General features: G+C 35.1%; 1 protein-coding gene across 2 annotated transcripts in view; it reads right to left on the reverse strand.

The window, feature by feature from the left end:
- The window catches only part of LOC148944949 (Ig-like and fibronectin type-III domain-containing protein 2), a 321570-nt gene that overhangs the window by 256646 nt on the left and 49532 nt on the right, over positions 1–15392 (reverse strand). For both annotated transcript variants that reach the window (XM_089099394.1, XM_089099393.1), the window contains exon 3: positions 12404–12610. In XM_089099394.1, the coding sequence (XP_088955520.1) occupies positions 12404–12610 (207 nt within the window). The remainder of the gene's footprint in view (positions 1–12403; positions 12611–15392) is intronic.

The raw sequence follows: 15392 nt of genomic DNA on the forward strand, positions 1-15392 counted from the left end.
AAAAATCAATTGGGAATTAAATAAAAAATTCAGTAGATAAAAAATCAACTGGGACAAGATAATTAATAATTTTGCAGAGGCTATAGTAAGAAAAGTCAATTTTAAATAAATGGCAAATTTTCCGAATAAATGAAAATTTTGTTAAAATTTGGCCTGACAATTTTTGGGAGACAAGGGGTGGGGGGCCTAATCAAGATTTTTCCCAGTGCACAAGAGAATCCCGAACCGCCAATGTCCTTAGCACATTATTATGTAGTCTAAATGTAGCCTACTTAAATAAAAGTTCAAATAGGGATAAAATCCTTTTAATAGACAGTGATGATAGAAATTCACAAAAATACCAGATATTTCGGTCACATATACAGTGACCGTCATCAGTAGTAATCTCCATCAGTAGTAATCGTCATCAGTGACGTCATCAGTTTTACTACTGATGACGGTCACTGTATATGTGACCGAAATATCTGGTATTTTTGTGAATTTCTATCATCACTGTCTATTAAAAGGATTTTATCCCTATTTGAACTTTTATTTATCGTCATGGAAAGGCAGTGTGGTCTCCGAAATTATCTATAGCCTACTTATTATAAAAAAAAGAAATTGAATTGTAAAACAAATAATTGTTTCACGTGATGGAAAGGGCAACTTTAAAACTAAAAAAGAACCAATACTACTCTTAATAAGAGAGGGACTACTATCCCCTGAATACCCGAGTTTTACCTTGAAATTTCACTAGCACTTGAAAATACTTGACAATTTAAAAATTTTAATATCTTTTTCACAATAAGCTTAAAGAATGCATTTACTCAACGAGATGAATGTATTGCAATATATAAAACTTACAATTACCGTAAGTAAAGCAGACGTTTTCAGTAAAGCAGACGCTGAATTTTGGCGTAAGGAGCAAGGAGAGTATACAGTAGGCTCCCTTATGTTTAGTAATAACTTTTTGTTCGTGTTAATTTTGATTGGTCTCTTGGCTTTCAAAAGAGAAATCGAGTTTCTCTTTTACGGATTTAATTTGCATAAGGAACCATTGTGCCATTTGTTATAAATTCTAGTTATAGTATTTGCGATTAGCAACTTCGTATACATACATTAAACTATAGCAAGTTTTTAGTGAAGCGGAGGTTAAACTATGGGCTTTAGAGCCAGGAGTATTAGCCTCCCTCATATATATGATAATCAATGTTCATTTTAAGCTTTACGGTCAGTGTTTTCTTTAGTGTTAACATTTCTTTTATTTAACTTAGGTTAGGAACAGTCGTCCCATTTGTCTTCTAACTTTTTAGTAGGCGCGCACCCATGGGTAGGGGGGCTAAAGAGGCTGTAGCCCCCCCCCCTCAAGAAAAAATTACATTATGTTTTATATCTTATATAATCTGCTCGGTTTTATCATTCATTTCTTAGTCCCTACTCAAAACTTCATTCAAAGAGCTATAATAAACTTAAAGTAATACCTTAACATACCGTCTTTTCTAAGGAATTTTTAAAGTTTTCCGTTGGTTGGCCCAGTGACCCCCGGGCCGCCCCCCCATAATTATTTTGTGAGTTCGCAACTGCTTGTCAGTATTGTGGTCTACTTCAAATTCTACTTGCGAAGGCTGCTGCGGTCTAGCAACGAAGAACATTTTGAGTTTATAACAGCTATTAAATGACGTTTGTAGTTGACTCTTCCTTGAAATGAAAACCTTGCTATATTAGCATAATGATCTTCATAAACAATACATAAATAATCGTCTGTAATTTTGTAGCATTAATCTCGGTTTTATTCGGCTTTAAATTGTGTAAACTAATTTTGTTTCATTTCCGGTTTTCTTTTCGGTTTTATTTTCATTCTTTTTTTACCCTCCTCTTTGTACGTTATTATTTTGTACAGAGGGTAACAATAAATTATCATGATTATTTTAAATGACATCATTTCTTATATAATTCAATAAAAAAATACAAGTTTTTTTTTTTACTGAAAGTAAGGAGCAATATTAAAACGAGAAATTACTGTGTAGGGCATATGATGGTGGCTGCCCCTTCGTCAACCCTCGCTCTTTACCCTAAAGTCCTAAAATTCTTTAAAAACACTCTTCATTCACATTCAGCAGCCCTTGTGTTTGAGCAGTCTTTCTTAAAGAATTGTGACAAAAAAGTTAAACTTTAGCATAGGGTTGAGGATATGGGCAGCCCCGCCTATATAAGGAATAACTTGTGTTCGTTTTAAGTTTTAATGTTACTCCTTATTTTCAGTAAAAAAAAAAATTCAATTAATTTCTGACTGTTGTTAAAATCATTCCAGGAGCCCCCCTCCCCCCGTTTAAAATTTTCCCTGTAAAGTTCCTCTGGAAACTTTCCTACCCATGAAAAATATCCCCGTTGAAAATCCACCGCCCCCCCACCCCCACCCCCCAAAAAAGAACTCTATATATTCCCAATAACAAATAATATATGTGAACAATGGGAAAATTGCATAGCTTACATCCCTTTTCCCAAGGGCTATGGGAGGTCATGTCGTCCCCAAATGCATAGTTCTTGAACCTTTCAACTATGCTGAATCAAATCGCTAACTCCAAATTTTGAAATCTAACCAAAGGAAAGGACTTGAAATCATAACATGAGTTAAAACTTAAGAAAATCTTCATCCATTGAACTGTATTATAGTCATGCTGCCTTGGAGATATTTGGCACCGATTTGAGGAAGCATTTGACGCCAGATATGTATTTTATTACACTTCAATTCTAGCATCATTTTATGGTTCAAGGATAAAGAACAATACAAAACTCAAAATTGTAACTAGTATTACATAAATAGGTAATTATTAGCAGAAATTTAGGTTACTTAAATATTTATCGACAAATATAACGTAAGAATTTACACCTTGAGACAATTTGAAAGGTGAATCAACGAGCGACAGATTAACATTGTGAAACAATCCTTTCACACAGTAAGTTTAGAACAGAAATGCCAAGAACGGTTCAACAATTCTGTGAGCGGCAACAATGTCCTATCTAGTGGGAGAGTGGGGGTTACTAGGGTTTGACCCCCCCCCCCAAGGCTTTTGTCTGACTTGCACAAAAATAACAAAGATACATGTAAACAACGCCTTTTTTGGGCGTTTTGCAGATGAGGATTTTAGGCAAGGAGAGGTCGTCAGAGGTCGTAAGAATTTTGATGGTGTTTTTTTTGCTGGACAAATTCGCATAAGTACGTTATTTAAAAACTACACGAAATTAAACTGCACCAAAGGAAAGGAGATTAGTTGCCCCCCCCCCCCAAGTGTCATAGAAATGTAAATGGTAACTCGGAAAAAAAAACTAAACAGCACGCAAGTCATGGTAAAAGTCGCGTCCCCCTCCCACTGCCTATTGAATCCTCCTGTGATTCTAACTGACCGTATACGAGACCACTGATAATTGTAATTGGCAAGTTTGCTTCTTTTTTTTCTTCTTTTTTTATGGAAGGGAGTCGAATTTTCTTCCCAAAGGTCTGGAAGTTCCTACAAATATTCTACCATACCTACTTGGAAACCATTACAAAGCAACTCAAAATAATGATCATTGAATAATTTAACAGCTTTGGAAGTTTTCTTTAGTGTTAACCGCTTTGATTGAAATCTTTGCCGACACGGATGCAAGTATTTATGCTGTATATATGTTAGTATTTGTATATATCTTACTATGAATGTCCGATATATGGTGAATGTAGACATTCACCGGTGAATGTCCGAGATTACTTTTTCTCTGCTTGCATTCAATTGGCTTTGCGAATCAGCTTTTTCAGTCTTTATCAGCTTTTTGCAGGCTTTTTCAAGCTTGCTGGTAAAAGTTAGGTTAGGTTAAATTAGGTTATATATCTCACAAATGGGTTAAAAACCCAAACTAACCTGTCACCATCAAACCTTGCATAAAACTGAAAAACTTGACTGGCAACACTGACTAAATCCACTGAGAAAAAAGGTACTTCGGACGTTCACCGGTGAATATCGACATTCACCAATTTCGGTTATTCACGGTAACATATACATTCAATAGGTTTAGACAGCGTTTTGCTTAACAATTAGTTATAGGTTTTCTTTGCTTTTACCTAGTCTCTCGATTACTTTTTGAATTGTTGACACATTTAAGACGCCCAATAAATTTATCAAAGTTTCTTCAGAAGCTCCCTGTGGTGCTAGAAAAATTATCTAATGGACCCTTTGTCTCTGAGACTGTCAGCCGACACTGAGACTTTAAAAATGATATTCATGTTGTCAAACATCCTTAAGAAAGTTAACTTTTATACGATTTAACTTTTGTAATGTTTAACATGTAAAATAAATGTATGCAGTTATTTAGAACCTACAAAGAACTAAGCTTCGTCTAGGACAAATCTTCTCTTAAGACTATTCATTTTTTAGAAATGTTTTTTTTTTGTGGAACTTTGCATTTTTCTTTTCCAGAAGAAAGATCACAGATGCGTGGATTTTTTTTTTTTCCAAGGGTGATCGTATTGAACTAATGGTCCATGAAGATCGGGAGAGGGTGTATTCGAACGGAAATTAAAAGTTCTAGTGGCCTTTTTAAGCGACCAAAAAGACTGGAGGGCAACTAGCCCCCTCCCACTCCCATTTATTCCTAATAATTTGATCAAAATTTTGAGATAGTAATTTTGTTCAGGATAGTTGAAAGATCCAATAAGCATGGCTTTAGGAGTAACATAAACCCCCACAGCCCGTGAGGAAAGGCTTGGGAGTTATGAAATTGGGCACTGTCTGTGTATAGTATTTGCTGTTGGGAAGTATACAGACATTTTTCGGGGAGGGGGGTTTTGTGCTTGGGGTGGGTTTCCATGGAGAGAATAAAGTACCATAAAGATAAAGATATACTAAAGAAAACTGAGCCGTTTCTGTGGATGCTAGAATTGTGAAGGTTTATCTTAGTTTTGACAAGATTTTTGAAAAAAAAAACTAAATTTCAAGGGGGGAAAATTGGGCTCTGGGGGAGGGAAAATTGATGTAATGCAAGGGGCGGTTGTTTCCCTGCCCTAAAACAAATTACTTCAATGTCCAGGGGAAAACTTTCCAAAGGAAATTTTATGCTGAAGGGATTTGACAGAAATTCTATACTGAATACTTTTTATTTGTATTACTTTCTCTTTGACAGATCAATTTTGCATGTGGGGATGTTCCGGGGGAGTTGTCCAGCGGAAATTTTGAATGGATTTGAATTTCCAGGAAAAAAATTTCCACGGAAGGTTGATTTCCAGAGTGATCGGAAAAAACGGTTAGAAACGATCAGGTATTACATAAAAAACAGGTTTTTTCAACTGAAAGTAAGGAGGAACATTAAAAATCAAACCAAACAGAAATTATTCAGAATATGTTATTTCTTAATACCTTGCTCTTTACGCTAAAACTTGACTGTTTGTCCCAGTTTTTCACGAACGACTCCAAAAACACAAGGGTCATAAGTTTGATTAGAATAAGAAGCTTTTTTATAAGTGCTAAAACTTTAGCGTAAAGAACAAGGTATTGAGGAAGGGTGAAACCCCTTCCTGTACCGAATAATTCCTGTTAGTTTTGACCGAATGTAGCTCCTTACTTTCAGTTGAAAAAACTTTCTTTTTTGTTTCTTTCAATCTATCTTAAAACAATTTCCCCTGTCTTCAACTAAATGCTTGGGCACTTAGATAGTAAATTAAATGCATTTTAAATCCCAGAAAAATCAAAATCAAGAATCCAATTCATAGGATTCTTTATTTGATTTATACGATCTAATTTATGGATCTGTCCTTACTTTTTCTCCCTTACCCTCCCGCCTCTTTGCCACTTATAAAAATCAAGCATTATTATCTTTTTGGGTATTTGCTGCGTCCTGCGGTTGCGTAGTTGGATCAATCTCAGCCCGGTAATATTGCACCCAGAGATCAATCTCAGCTGCAGCAACCTGCCGTAGGGTCGGAGTTTGGGGGAAGGCGTCAGGACATCGACACGTCAGGACCACTACCGTCAGGATATCGAAAAAATCCGTCATAACATCGAGAAAAAATCTGTCAGAACCACTAACTGTCAGGACATCGACAATCATAACATCAACACGTCAGTTCATCGATACTCACAATCCCTACCCGTCAGAACGTCGACAGTCATAACATCGACACGTCAGTACATCGACAAAATCCGTCATAACATCTAAAATTTTAAAACTTTTTTTGGGGGTTTAGGGGGGAAAAGGTACCTAGGTTAGGTTAGGTTGCGTATTTAATATATGCTATGCTCCCCTCCCCCCCTGATGTGCAAATATATAGCCGAAATTCGTTTCTAAGCTATTCGTACTTATTGCTATTATATAAACATATAAATTTTTTTGTCGATGTCCTGACGTGTCAATGTTATGACTGTCGACGTTCTGACGGGTAGCGATTGTGACTGTCGATGTCCTGACATGTTGATGTTGTGACTGTCGACTTTCTGACGGGTAGCGATTGTGACTGTCGATGTCCTGACGTGTCGATGTTATGACTGTCAACGTTCTGACGATTAGTGGTTCAGATGGATTTTCCTTGTCGACGAAATGACGTTTAGTGCTTGTGACGGTTAGATGAAATGGTAGCACCTCCGAACTTGGTTCTGCTGATGAGATTATGCGAAAGCGTCTCCATATTAGTCAAGACAAGAACAAGAAGATGGTATTTGCTGTTTTTTAGTAGCATATCATGGTATGTTTGGCGCTTAAGCATACAAGTACTTGCATTGTCACTAGTAGACTGTTTTAAATAAGGATAACTTTATTAGTAATAAACAGTAATTAGTCATATTAAAGAACAGTGACAAAACAATGTGATTGTTGAAATAGGAAACTGATCAGGGAAACTTACACCTGACGACCCACACCATTTAATTTTATTTGATAACACCCATTATTGCCCCCATTAAAGGTCTCGAGAAAGTTTTCAGAGAGGCAGTTGAAATAAAAAAAGCACATTCACCAAGGGGTAGCCCTCAATGGAGATACTGGAGAAACCTATCTAAGCCCCATTTATAATGAACTTATAAATTCTGATCGTTTTCACATCAATCCACAAAATCATATTTTGCATCCAAATAGAATCTCTGATAATATCTTACCTGGTAAGCGACCGGCTTTTAAAAATGCTCTGCAAAAATTGAAATATTGAAATACTGGTCCTAATTGTGTTTTTTATTCAATTACCCTTTCACCGTTGCTTTAAGCGGCTCTTCCTATTTTAGTTTTCGTGTTTGTTTCAAGGTTTGGTTTTTTATATTATCCCTTGGATTTTGTCTATCATTCTGCACTGAAGATGGTCAAGCGGAGGCCTTGACCGGAATATTTGCATTGTAATCTGCGTTTTTTTTTTCACTGATTGTTATTATTTCTCGCTTCTTTACGGTTTTTTTTTGTCATTTTAGAAACTCACAAAACCTAAACTTAACACATCTTAAAAATTAGAAATTTAATTTCTAATGAAAGAGAATAGTTGTTGTACAAATTTTTCATATCTCAGCTGAGACCTGAAAACAGGCTAGTCAGCTTTCCAAAAATTACATTTAAAATCCAAAAATTTTGGTAGGTTTCTTCGAAAATCAACGAGAACAGGCAACAGTAAATAACTAGTATAATAAAGCTCATTACCTTAAACAAAATCTTCAATTTAAATTTCTGAAACAAGTTATATAAATTTCTATACCAACTTTTAGGTATTGACGTGGCTCATAAAATTTATTTCAAAAGATAATTTTTCAATACTTACTTTCAAAAGAAATCAAAAACGTTTATGATATTTTTTTCTCGGAAATTGATTGGAGAAACGGGGAAACTCACTTTAAAAGGCCAAGTAACATGAAAATAAGCCGATGTGCAGTTTTTGGTAGTAGCGGGAACCAAATTTAGCAAAAAGAGACATGGGTGAAAATAAAGAAAAATATGCTAAAAAAACGTCGCACCTAACAACTTAAAAATACGCAGCTTTTTTTGGAGGGTCTAGATGTCTTTGATAATCAAATATTGTTAATGTTTAATTTTTATGGGCGAAAAGCGTTGTCAAACTTCACTGTTTTGTTTCGCTTTTTTATTTTCACGGTTCAACGTCGTACTGCTGACGAAAATGTGATAAAAGCCTAAAAAACTTCATAATTCTGGAACAACCAGAAGAACAATCTTAAAAAGTGGGGTTTTAAGGCACGAATATAAGATGGTTCCTGGGGGAAACTGTTTTTATTTTGATTTCCTTTGCACTTCAATGATTAATTATTAACTAAGGCCAGCCTGTTTTTCAAAAAATTGAAAATGTTTGAAACTCATGCTTTACGATATTATTTTTATGCAATAATTTTGTCTGGACCACTGCCCACTTGCGGTTTGGCCTCTTTTGCGCCCGGGGCAAAATCTCATTAGTAACCCAACCCCCTGTCTCCCATAACATTTTCAAGCCAAATTTTAACAGAATTGTCGCTTATTAACAAAACTATTTTCAAATTAATTAATTAATTTACAATCTATTTTTTAATTCATTATTTAAATTATTCTTAATTATTTTACTTTGTTCATTGTCATTTATTTATTTAAATTTATCCCTTTTTATTAATTAATGATTTATTAATTATTTTTGTTTTTTAACTACGCTCTCTACTATATTTTAATAATAAAAAATAAATAGTAAAAAATGTTACAAAATGATTATAGCCGTTAGATTATTTATTTGAAAATTTGCATCCCTAAAATTTTTGCGCCCTTTGCCTCCTTTCCCCCTAAACTGCCTCTGCCTATGCCATGTCATCATCAGCTTGTTCAAATTATTGCTTGAAAATCACATCTAAAGACTGAATTTCTATAACTATGGTGAGCTTCAACACCATTTTCACTATAATTTATAGATAATATTTAGCTATTAATACATTATTTATTTATTAATAATAACAGAGTGTATTAACAATATACTCATACTTCTAAATATGTCTAATTATCTTTAAAAAAATAATAACTAAAGTTTGACAGACATCTGACTTTGTCATTCAATCACTAGCTTGGAGAATTCGCTCATAGATGGTTTAAAACCGTTAAAAGCCCATAAATCAGTCCTTTAAAGGCAAGGTTCAATGGTCCTTTGCATAAAAAGAATGCTAAACTACTTGCCAAAAGATTATTGAGAAAAAGCCACCAACGGGCGTGCCCTGTCGAACACGTTTTCTTTTTCAAACAGATCCGTTACATTTCTTCAACAGAGCAAGGCAGCCTTTAAACTAGTATTCTGTACCGTTATATATTTCCAATATTCAAATTTCATTCTGTAAGATGTATTTTGGAATGGCGATTGCAAAATTTCAATCGGGAACAATTCAAGTTTATTGACACAACACATAACTTCCCACCAGACTTCAGTTTACCCCCCCTCCCTGGATGAAATTTAGGGTCTTCGGAAATTTCGTCAAAACTAAAATAGGCCTAAATAATTCAAGCATCCAGAGAAACAGATCGTTTTCCTCAGTATACCATTGACTTATGTAACTTCCCACCAGACTTCAGTTTACCCCCCCCTCCCTGGATGAAATTTAGGGTCTTCAGAAGTTTCGTCAAAACAAAAATAGGCCTAAATAATTCAAGCATCCAAAAACAGATCGTTTTCCTCAGTATATCATTGACTTATGTAACTTCCCACCAGACTTCAGTTTACCCCCCCCCCCTCCCTGGATGAAATTTAGGGTCTTCGGAAATTTCGTCAAAACTAAAATAGGCCTAAATAATTCAAGCATCCATAGAAACAGATCGTTTTCCTCAGAATACCATTGACTTATGTAACTTCCCATCAGACTTCAGTTTACCCCCCCCCCTCCCTGGATGAAATTTAGGGTCTTCGGAAATTTCGTCAAAACTAAAATAGGCCTAAATAATTCAAGCATCCATAGAAACAGATCGTTTTCCTCAGTATACCATTGACTTATTTAACTTCCCACCAGACTTCAGTTTACCCCCCCCCCCCTCCCTGAATGAAATTTAGGGTCTTCAGAAGTTTCGTCAAAACAAAAATAGGCCTAAATAATTCAAGCATCCAAAAACAGATCGTTTTCCTCAGTATACCATTGACTTATGTAACTTCCCACCAGACTTCAGTTAACCCCCCCTCCCTGGATGAAATTTAGGGTCTTCGGAAATTTCGTCAAAACTAAAATAGGCCTAAATAATTCAAGCATCCAGAGAAACAGATCGTTTTCCTCAGTATACCTTTGAACCCATAATTTAGAACTATATCTAATAGATAATTATTAGCTATGATAAGGTCATGGTTGCCGGTGGTGGTATTTATTTATCCAAATATTTATATTTGATTTGGAATAGGGGCTGTGAGTTGAATGTTGTGTCTTATTTCCTTTTATATGATGTGTATTTTTATTGTTTATTATTATTTATTTTACATTACTTTTATAGTATTATTATTTTCTCTAAGGGTGCCTGTTTTCGAGTAGGCTATAACTCACTTTGTAGGCACCCTTTTTAAATATTCTTCTTTTCTGTTGTATAATGTATTATAGTGTTATAGTGAGTGAAACTAGTTTGAAAAAAAAAATGAACTTCGAACTTTTTTCTTGGCGCATGACAAACAAGAAAAAAAAATATAATGAAATAGCTATAATTTGTAATTATTATAATATAAGTTATATTATAATTTATTATAATAAATTATAATATATCACCTATAGTAATAACTATTATAATAAACACAATTAAAACATTATTTATAAAAGATTAATATTACCCTCGTTTTCTCGGTTGTTCAAATATATTATTTTTTCTTTCTTGTTTGTCATGCGTCATGCATAGCCAGTGGGGTCTTAGAATATATTTAATATTTCTTTCTAAAGGGTAGGCAAAATTAACGATTTTTGTCTGTTGTCTAGATACCCCTCCCCCCCCCCCAAAAAAAGGACACTTTTGAGGATTAGCACTTATTGGCGCACCTTACGTCCTCAGTTCCAAGCACTAAGGCCAAAATCTTAAGAGAGTATCACAGGATTTTCAAAAAATACATTTTCACATAAATTTCTATTTTGTTTCTTAGGGAGCGTTTCCTTGGGTTATACTTAATCGGGAAAACTCATATCCCCCCTATGTACAAGGATAGTTGCCACAATGTTTATGGAGGACTATGACAAGTTCAGTAGACCTCGTTTACCTCACGAAACGACATTGCGCAGATAATTTTCGTCTGCTATATTACGTTACCCGCCATGCTGCCAAAGTCATGCTACTCTATATGCTATTACAGCCTTGGGTCTAAAAACCCTAGACTTCAGAGTTAAACTGATAATGTTTTTTATGCAGTGATAATTATTCAATATATGGGTTATTTTTTTTAATTTTGCAAGCCATATTTTTTCTTTTCTCAGAAGAGTTGGCTAAAGAATTGCTCAACTCCCATGTAACTCAATATTCGAAAAACATGTTTTAGTCGTCTAAGTACTTCCCCAGCCATTATTCTAATGCCTGGATTCAAGTCGCGATTCAAGTCATTATAATTTTCAAAGATATTATTTTTTTTGTGAAACTCAAGCATTCTTTTTCGAGGATCATCATATCAACAATATCCAACTTATTGTCATTTACCCGAAAGAGAACGTTCTGTGCATTTCGCAACACTGATTAACAACATGTAAAGCACATTATAGTTTCATCTGAAAAGAGTTCTCAGTTTTCCCAAACCTTTCATATCTGAGAAAAAACATAACACATTTTATTTCTGAGCCTTCACCCAGGATTGCCACCCCTTGTGATTTATCACTATTACTAGTGATTTTTTAAAATGCCTAAACAAACAATCTCTAAACTACTAGATTATTGAAGAAAATCACTAAAATCTAGTGAGTTTTTCACCGGCCGCAACCCCTCCTTCACCCCTCTAAGTAAATACTGCAAAAAACACGCTCCCAAATTGTACTCCCCACTCTACAGTGACGCTCTGAACTACTAACTTGAAGGCTAGCTGAGGAGGTCGCAGTCCGCTAAATTACAAATGCTGCCTTAACATGAAAGGTTTAATATAACACAGGTACTTTCAATCGCAACAGAGAGCTGAAACCTCCGCTTTAGAATTCTTAGGCCTCATGAGTTTGATCATGTACTTTCCATTAAGATCGTAAGCCTTTTTTTTGGGGGGGGGGGTCTTCACCTAAATTACGCATTTATACTTGTGCAAGTCTTTTGACAAAAACGTTAAGCCCAATAAATTTTATATATTTAAAATAAGAATAAGATTTACATTCTTTGAAGTGCATATTAAAGGCTGGTTTTTACAGTTTCAGTTACAATTGATAAGGGTCGCTCAATACTATCCGTCATCGCCATGAACGATACCTGCTTAAGAACCAGTTGAATTTAAGTTGGATTTAGAATCAACAATTGACCAAACATCAATACATACCTTCATTATGCATTACTGAGAAGCGTCGATCAGATGTTACTCTATTTGGTCCCGCAGTGAGAACCTTTGAAGTTCTTCTTTCTCCATCCTGCTTCCTCCAAAGCAGTGTGTTTTCACCAAGATTTCGAACGACACAAGTTACTAAGGCATCCTCACCTTCATGTGCATGGACTGGAAGCCGAAAATTATCTCGCAAACTCGGTAGACCTTAAACAGATAAATAGGCTTTTAATAAAAGCAGCACTTCTTTTTTACATAGCTAAATTAGTTTGTAGAGGAAATTCAGTATTCATGTACAACAAAGCTCGGTTTTTATTGTGCTGTAACACGATTTTCAACATTTTCAACAAGTGCGCATGGACCGGAAGCCGAAAATTATCTGGCAAACTCGGTAGACTCTAAACAAAGTAAGAGGCTTTTAATAAAAGCAGAACTTCTTTTTGACACATCTAAATTAGTTTGTAGAGGAAATTTGGTGTTCATCTACAGCGCAGCACAATTTTTTGCTATGCCGACGATTCTCAACATTTTCAACAGATGCGCATGGACCGGAAGCCAAAAATTATCTCACAAACTCGGTAGACCTTAAACATATTAATAGGCTTGTAATAAAAGCAGCACTTATTTTTTACATATCTAAATTAGTTTGTAGAGGAGATTCAGTGTTCATCTACAACAAAGCACGGTTTTTATTGTGCTGCAACACGATTTTCAACCTTTTCAACAGATGCGCATGGACCGGAAGCCAAAAATTATCTCGCAAACTCGGTAGACCTTAAACATATTAATAGGCTTTTAATAAAAGCAGCACTTATTTTTTACATAGCTAAATTAGTTTGTAGAGGAGATTCAGTGTTCATCTACAACAAAGCACGGTTTTTATTGTGCTGCAACACGATTTTCAACATTTTCAACAGATGTGCATGGACCGGAAGCCAAAAATTATCTCGCAAACTCGGTAGACCTTAAACAAATTAATAGGCTTTTAATAAAAGCAGAACTTATTTTTTACATAGCTAAATTAGTTTGTAGAGGAGATTCAGTGTTCATCTACAACAAAGCACGGTTTTTATTGTGCTGCAACACGATTTTCAACCTTTTCAACAGATGCGCATGGACCGGAAGCCAAAAATTATCTCGCAAACTCGGTAGACCTTAAACATATTAATAGGCTTTTAATAAAAGCAGCACTTATTTTTTACATAGCTAAATTAGTTTGTAGAGGAGATTCAGTGTTCATCTACAACAAAGCACGGTTTTTATTGTGCTGCAACACGATTTTCAACATTTTCAACAGATGTGCATGGACCGGAAGCCAAAAATTATCTCGCAAACTCGGTAGACCTTAAACATATTAATAGGCTTTTAATAAAAGCAGCACTTATTTTTTACATAGCTAAATTAGTTTGTAGAGGAGATTCAGTGTTCATCTACAACAAAGCACGGTTTTTATTGTGCTGCAACACGATTTTCAACATTTTCAAAAGATGCGCATGGAGGGGAAGCCGAAAATTATCTTGCAAACTCGGTAGACCTTAAACAGATTAAGAGGCCTTTAATAAAAGCAGAATTTCTTTTTGACACATCTAAATTAGTTTGTAGAGGGAATTTGGTGTCCATCTACAACACAGTAAATATTTTTTGCTGTGCCACAAGATGATTCTCAACATTTACAACAGATGCGCAAAGACTGGAAGCAAAAAATTAACTCGGAAACTAGGTAGTCCTTAAACAGATTAAGGGGCTTTTAATAAAAGCAGAACTTCTTTTTAACACATCTAAATTAGTTAGTAGAGGAAATTTGGCGTTCATCTACAACGCATCACAATTTTTTATTGTGCTTCAACACGATTCTCAACATTCCAATGAATTAGCATGTGCAATTTTCTTTGCTCCTTTCAGGGTCATTAGATTACTGAATGTTTTCAATCATTAAAAAAAAAAAAATTAGAAAATTAAATTTATTGGCAGGGGGAGTGGGTGGGGGTATTTCCCTAATTTGAGTTTCTCTATCTTTCATTTTTTGGTGAAATTATTTTCAACTTTCAACTTGTTGGTTTTTTGTTACTTAGTGAAAAAAAAAATTCGTGATGATTTGCAGCACAACAGAACTATTTATTGAGTTGGAGAGCTTCTTTTTCGTCGGTTTTTACCCTAACCCTCTGTTGGCGCCACTGAGCTCAAAGATTAGCTAAAAATTAAAAAAAAATTTTATTTAATTTAAAATAATTCGATTTTAACGATTTTTTTTAAATGGCAACATTGCGTCCAACCTCCGTTTCTGAAGCATTTATTATAGCATGAATATTTTCATGTGTCCTGTGGTGTAGGCAAGTACATCAAACTGACCCACGCACCATACCACCCCCCTCTTTAAACATGTATTTACCTCCTCTCCCATGAGCCATTTTTTCTAGAAAATACAGTCTGATGTGGCATCCATTAATTTATCTCTATCTGTAGCCTTGGTATAATATTTCCATTCTGAACTAAATACTATAATAACAAAAGACTAACGAGACTGTGAAGCGCCATTTCAGAAAACCTCAGGGGGGGGGGGAAAGATCAATTTCGGGTCCTCATTCAGACTCAAAATGTAATTAATCTGTTTGACAGACTATTCTTCAAATTAGTCTCTGAATACACATTAAAGCAACGTAATTTATTTACATTTTGCCTTTCGTAACCTGGTTAGGGACTAAAAATCGTTACAAGATGGAAAATTTACCACACAAATTAAAAACTTAAAGTTACGCGCAGTTACTTAAGCAATGGATATCTCCTTGGCTTCATTTTTGTGAAGTCGTTCTCAAGCTTTACAAAATCGAGCACCTTCACTGCAGCCTTTTCAGAAAACACAAGGAGCAAGTGCGAAAGCCGCTCGTTGTCAATTGTTGTCCAATGGTAATCCTTCACAATTGTCAACACAGAGAAAAATCGTTCATTTGGGCATGTTGTGAGCGGGAGTGTGAAGACTACCCTCACGACT

Source organism: Artemia sp. Qi Xiang Cuo, chromosome 13, assembly GCF_049724085.1.
Source record: "Artemia sp. Qi Xiang Cuo chromosome 13, ASM4972408v1, whole genome shotgun sequence".
Lineage (NCBI taxonomy): Eukaryota > Metazoa > Arthropoda > Branchiopoda > Anostraca > Artemiidae > Artemia > Artemia sp. Qi Xiang Cuo.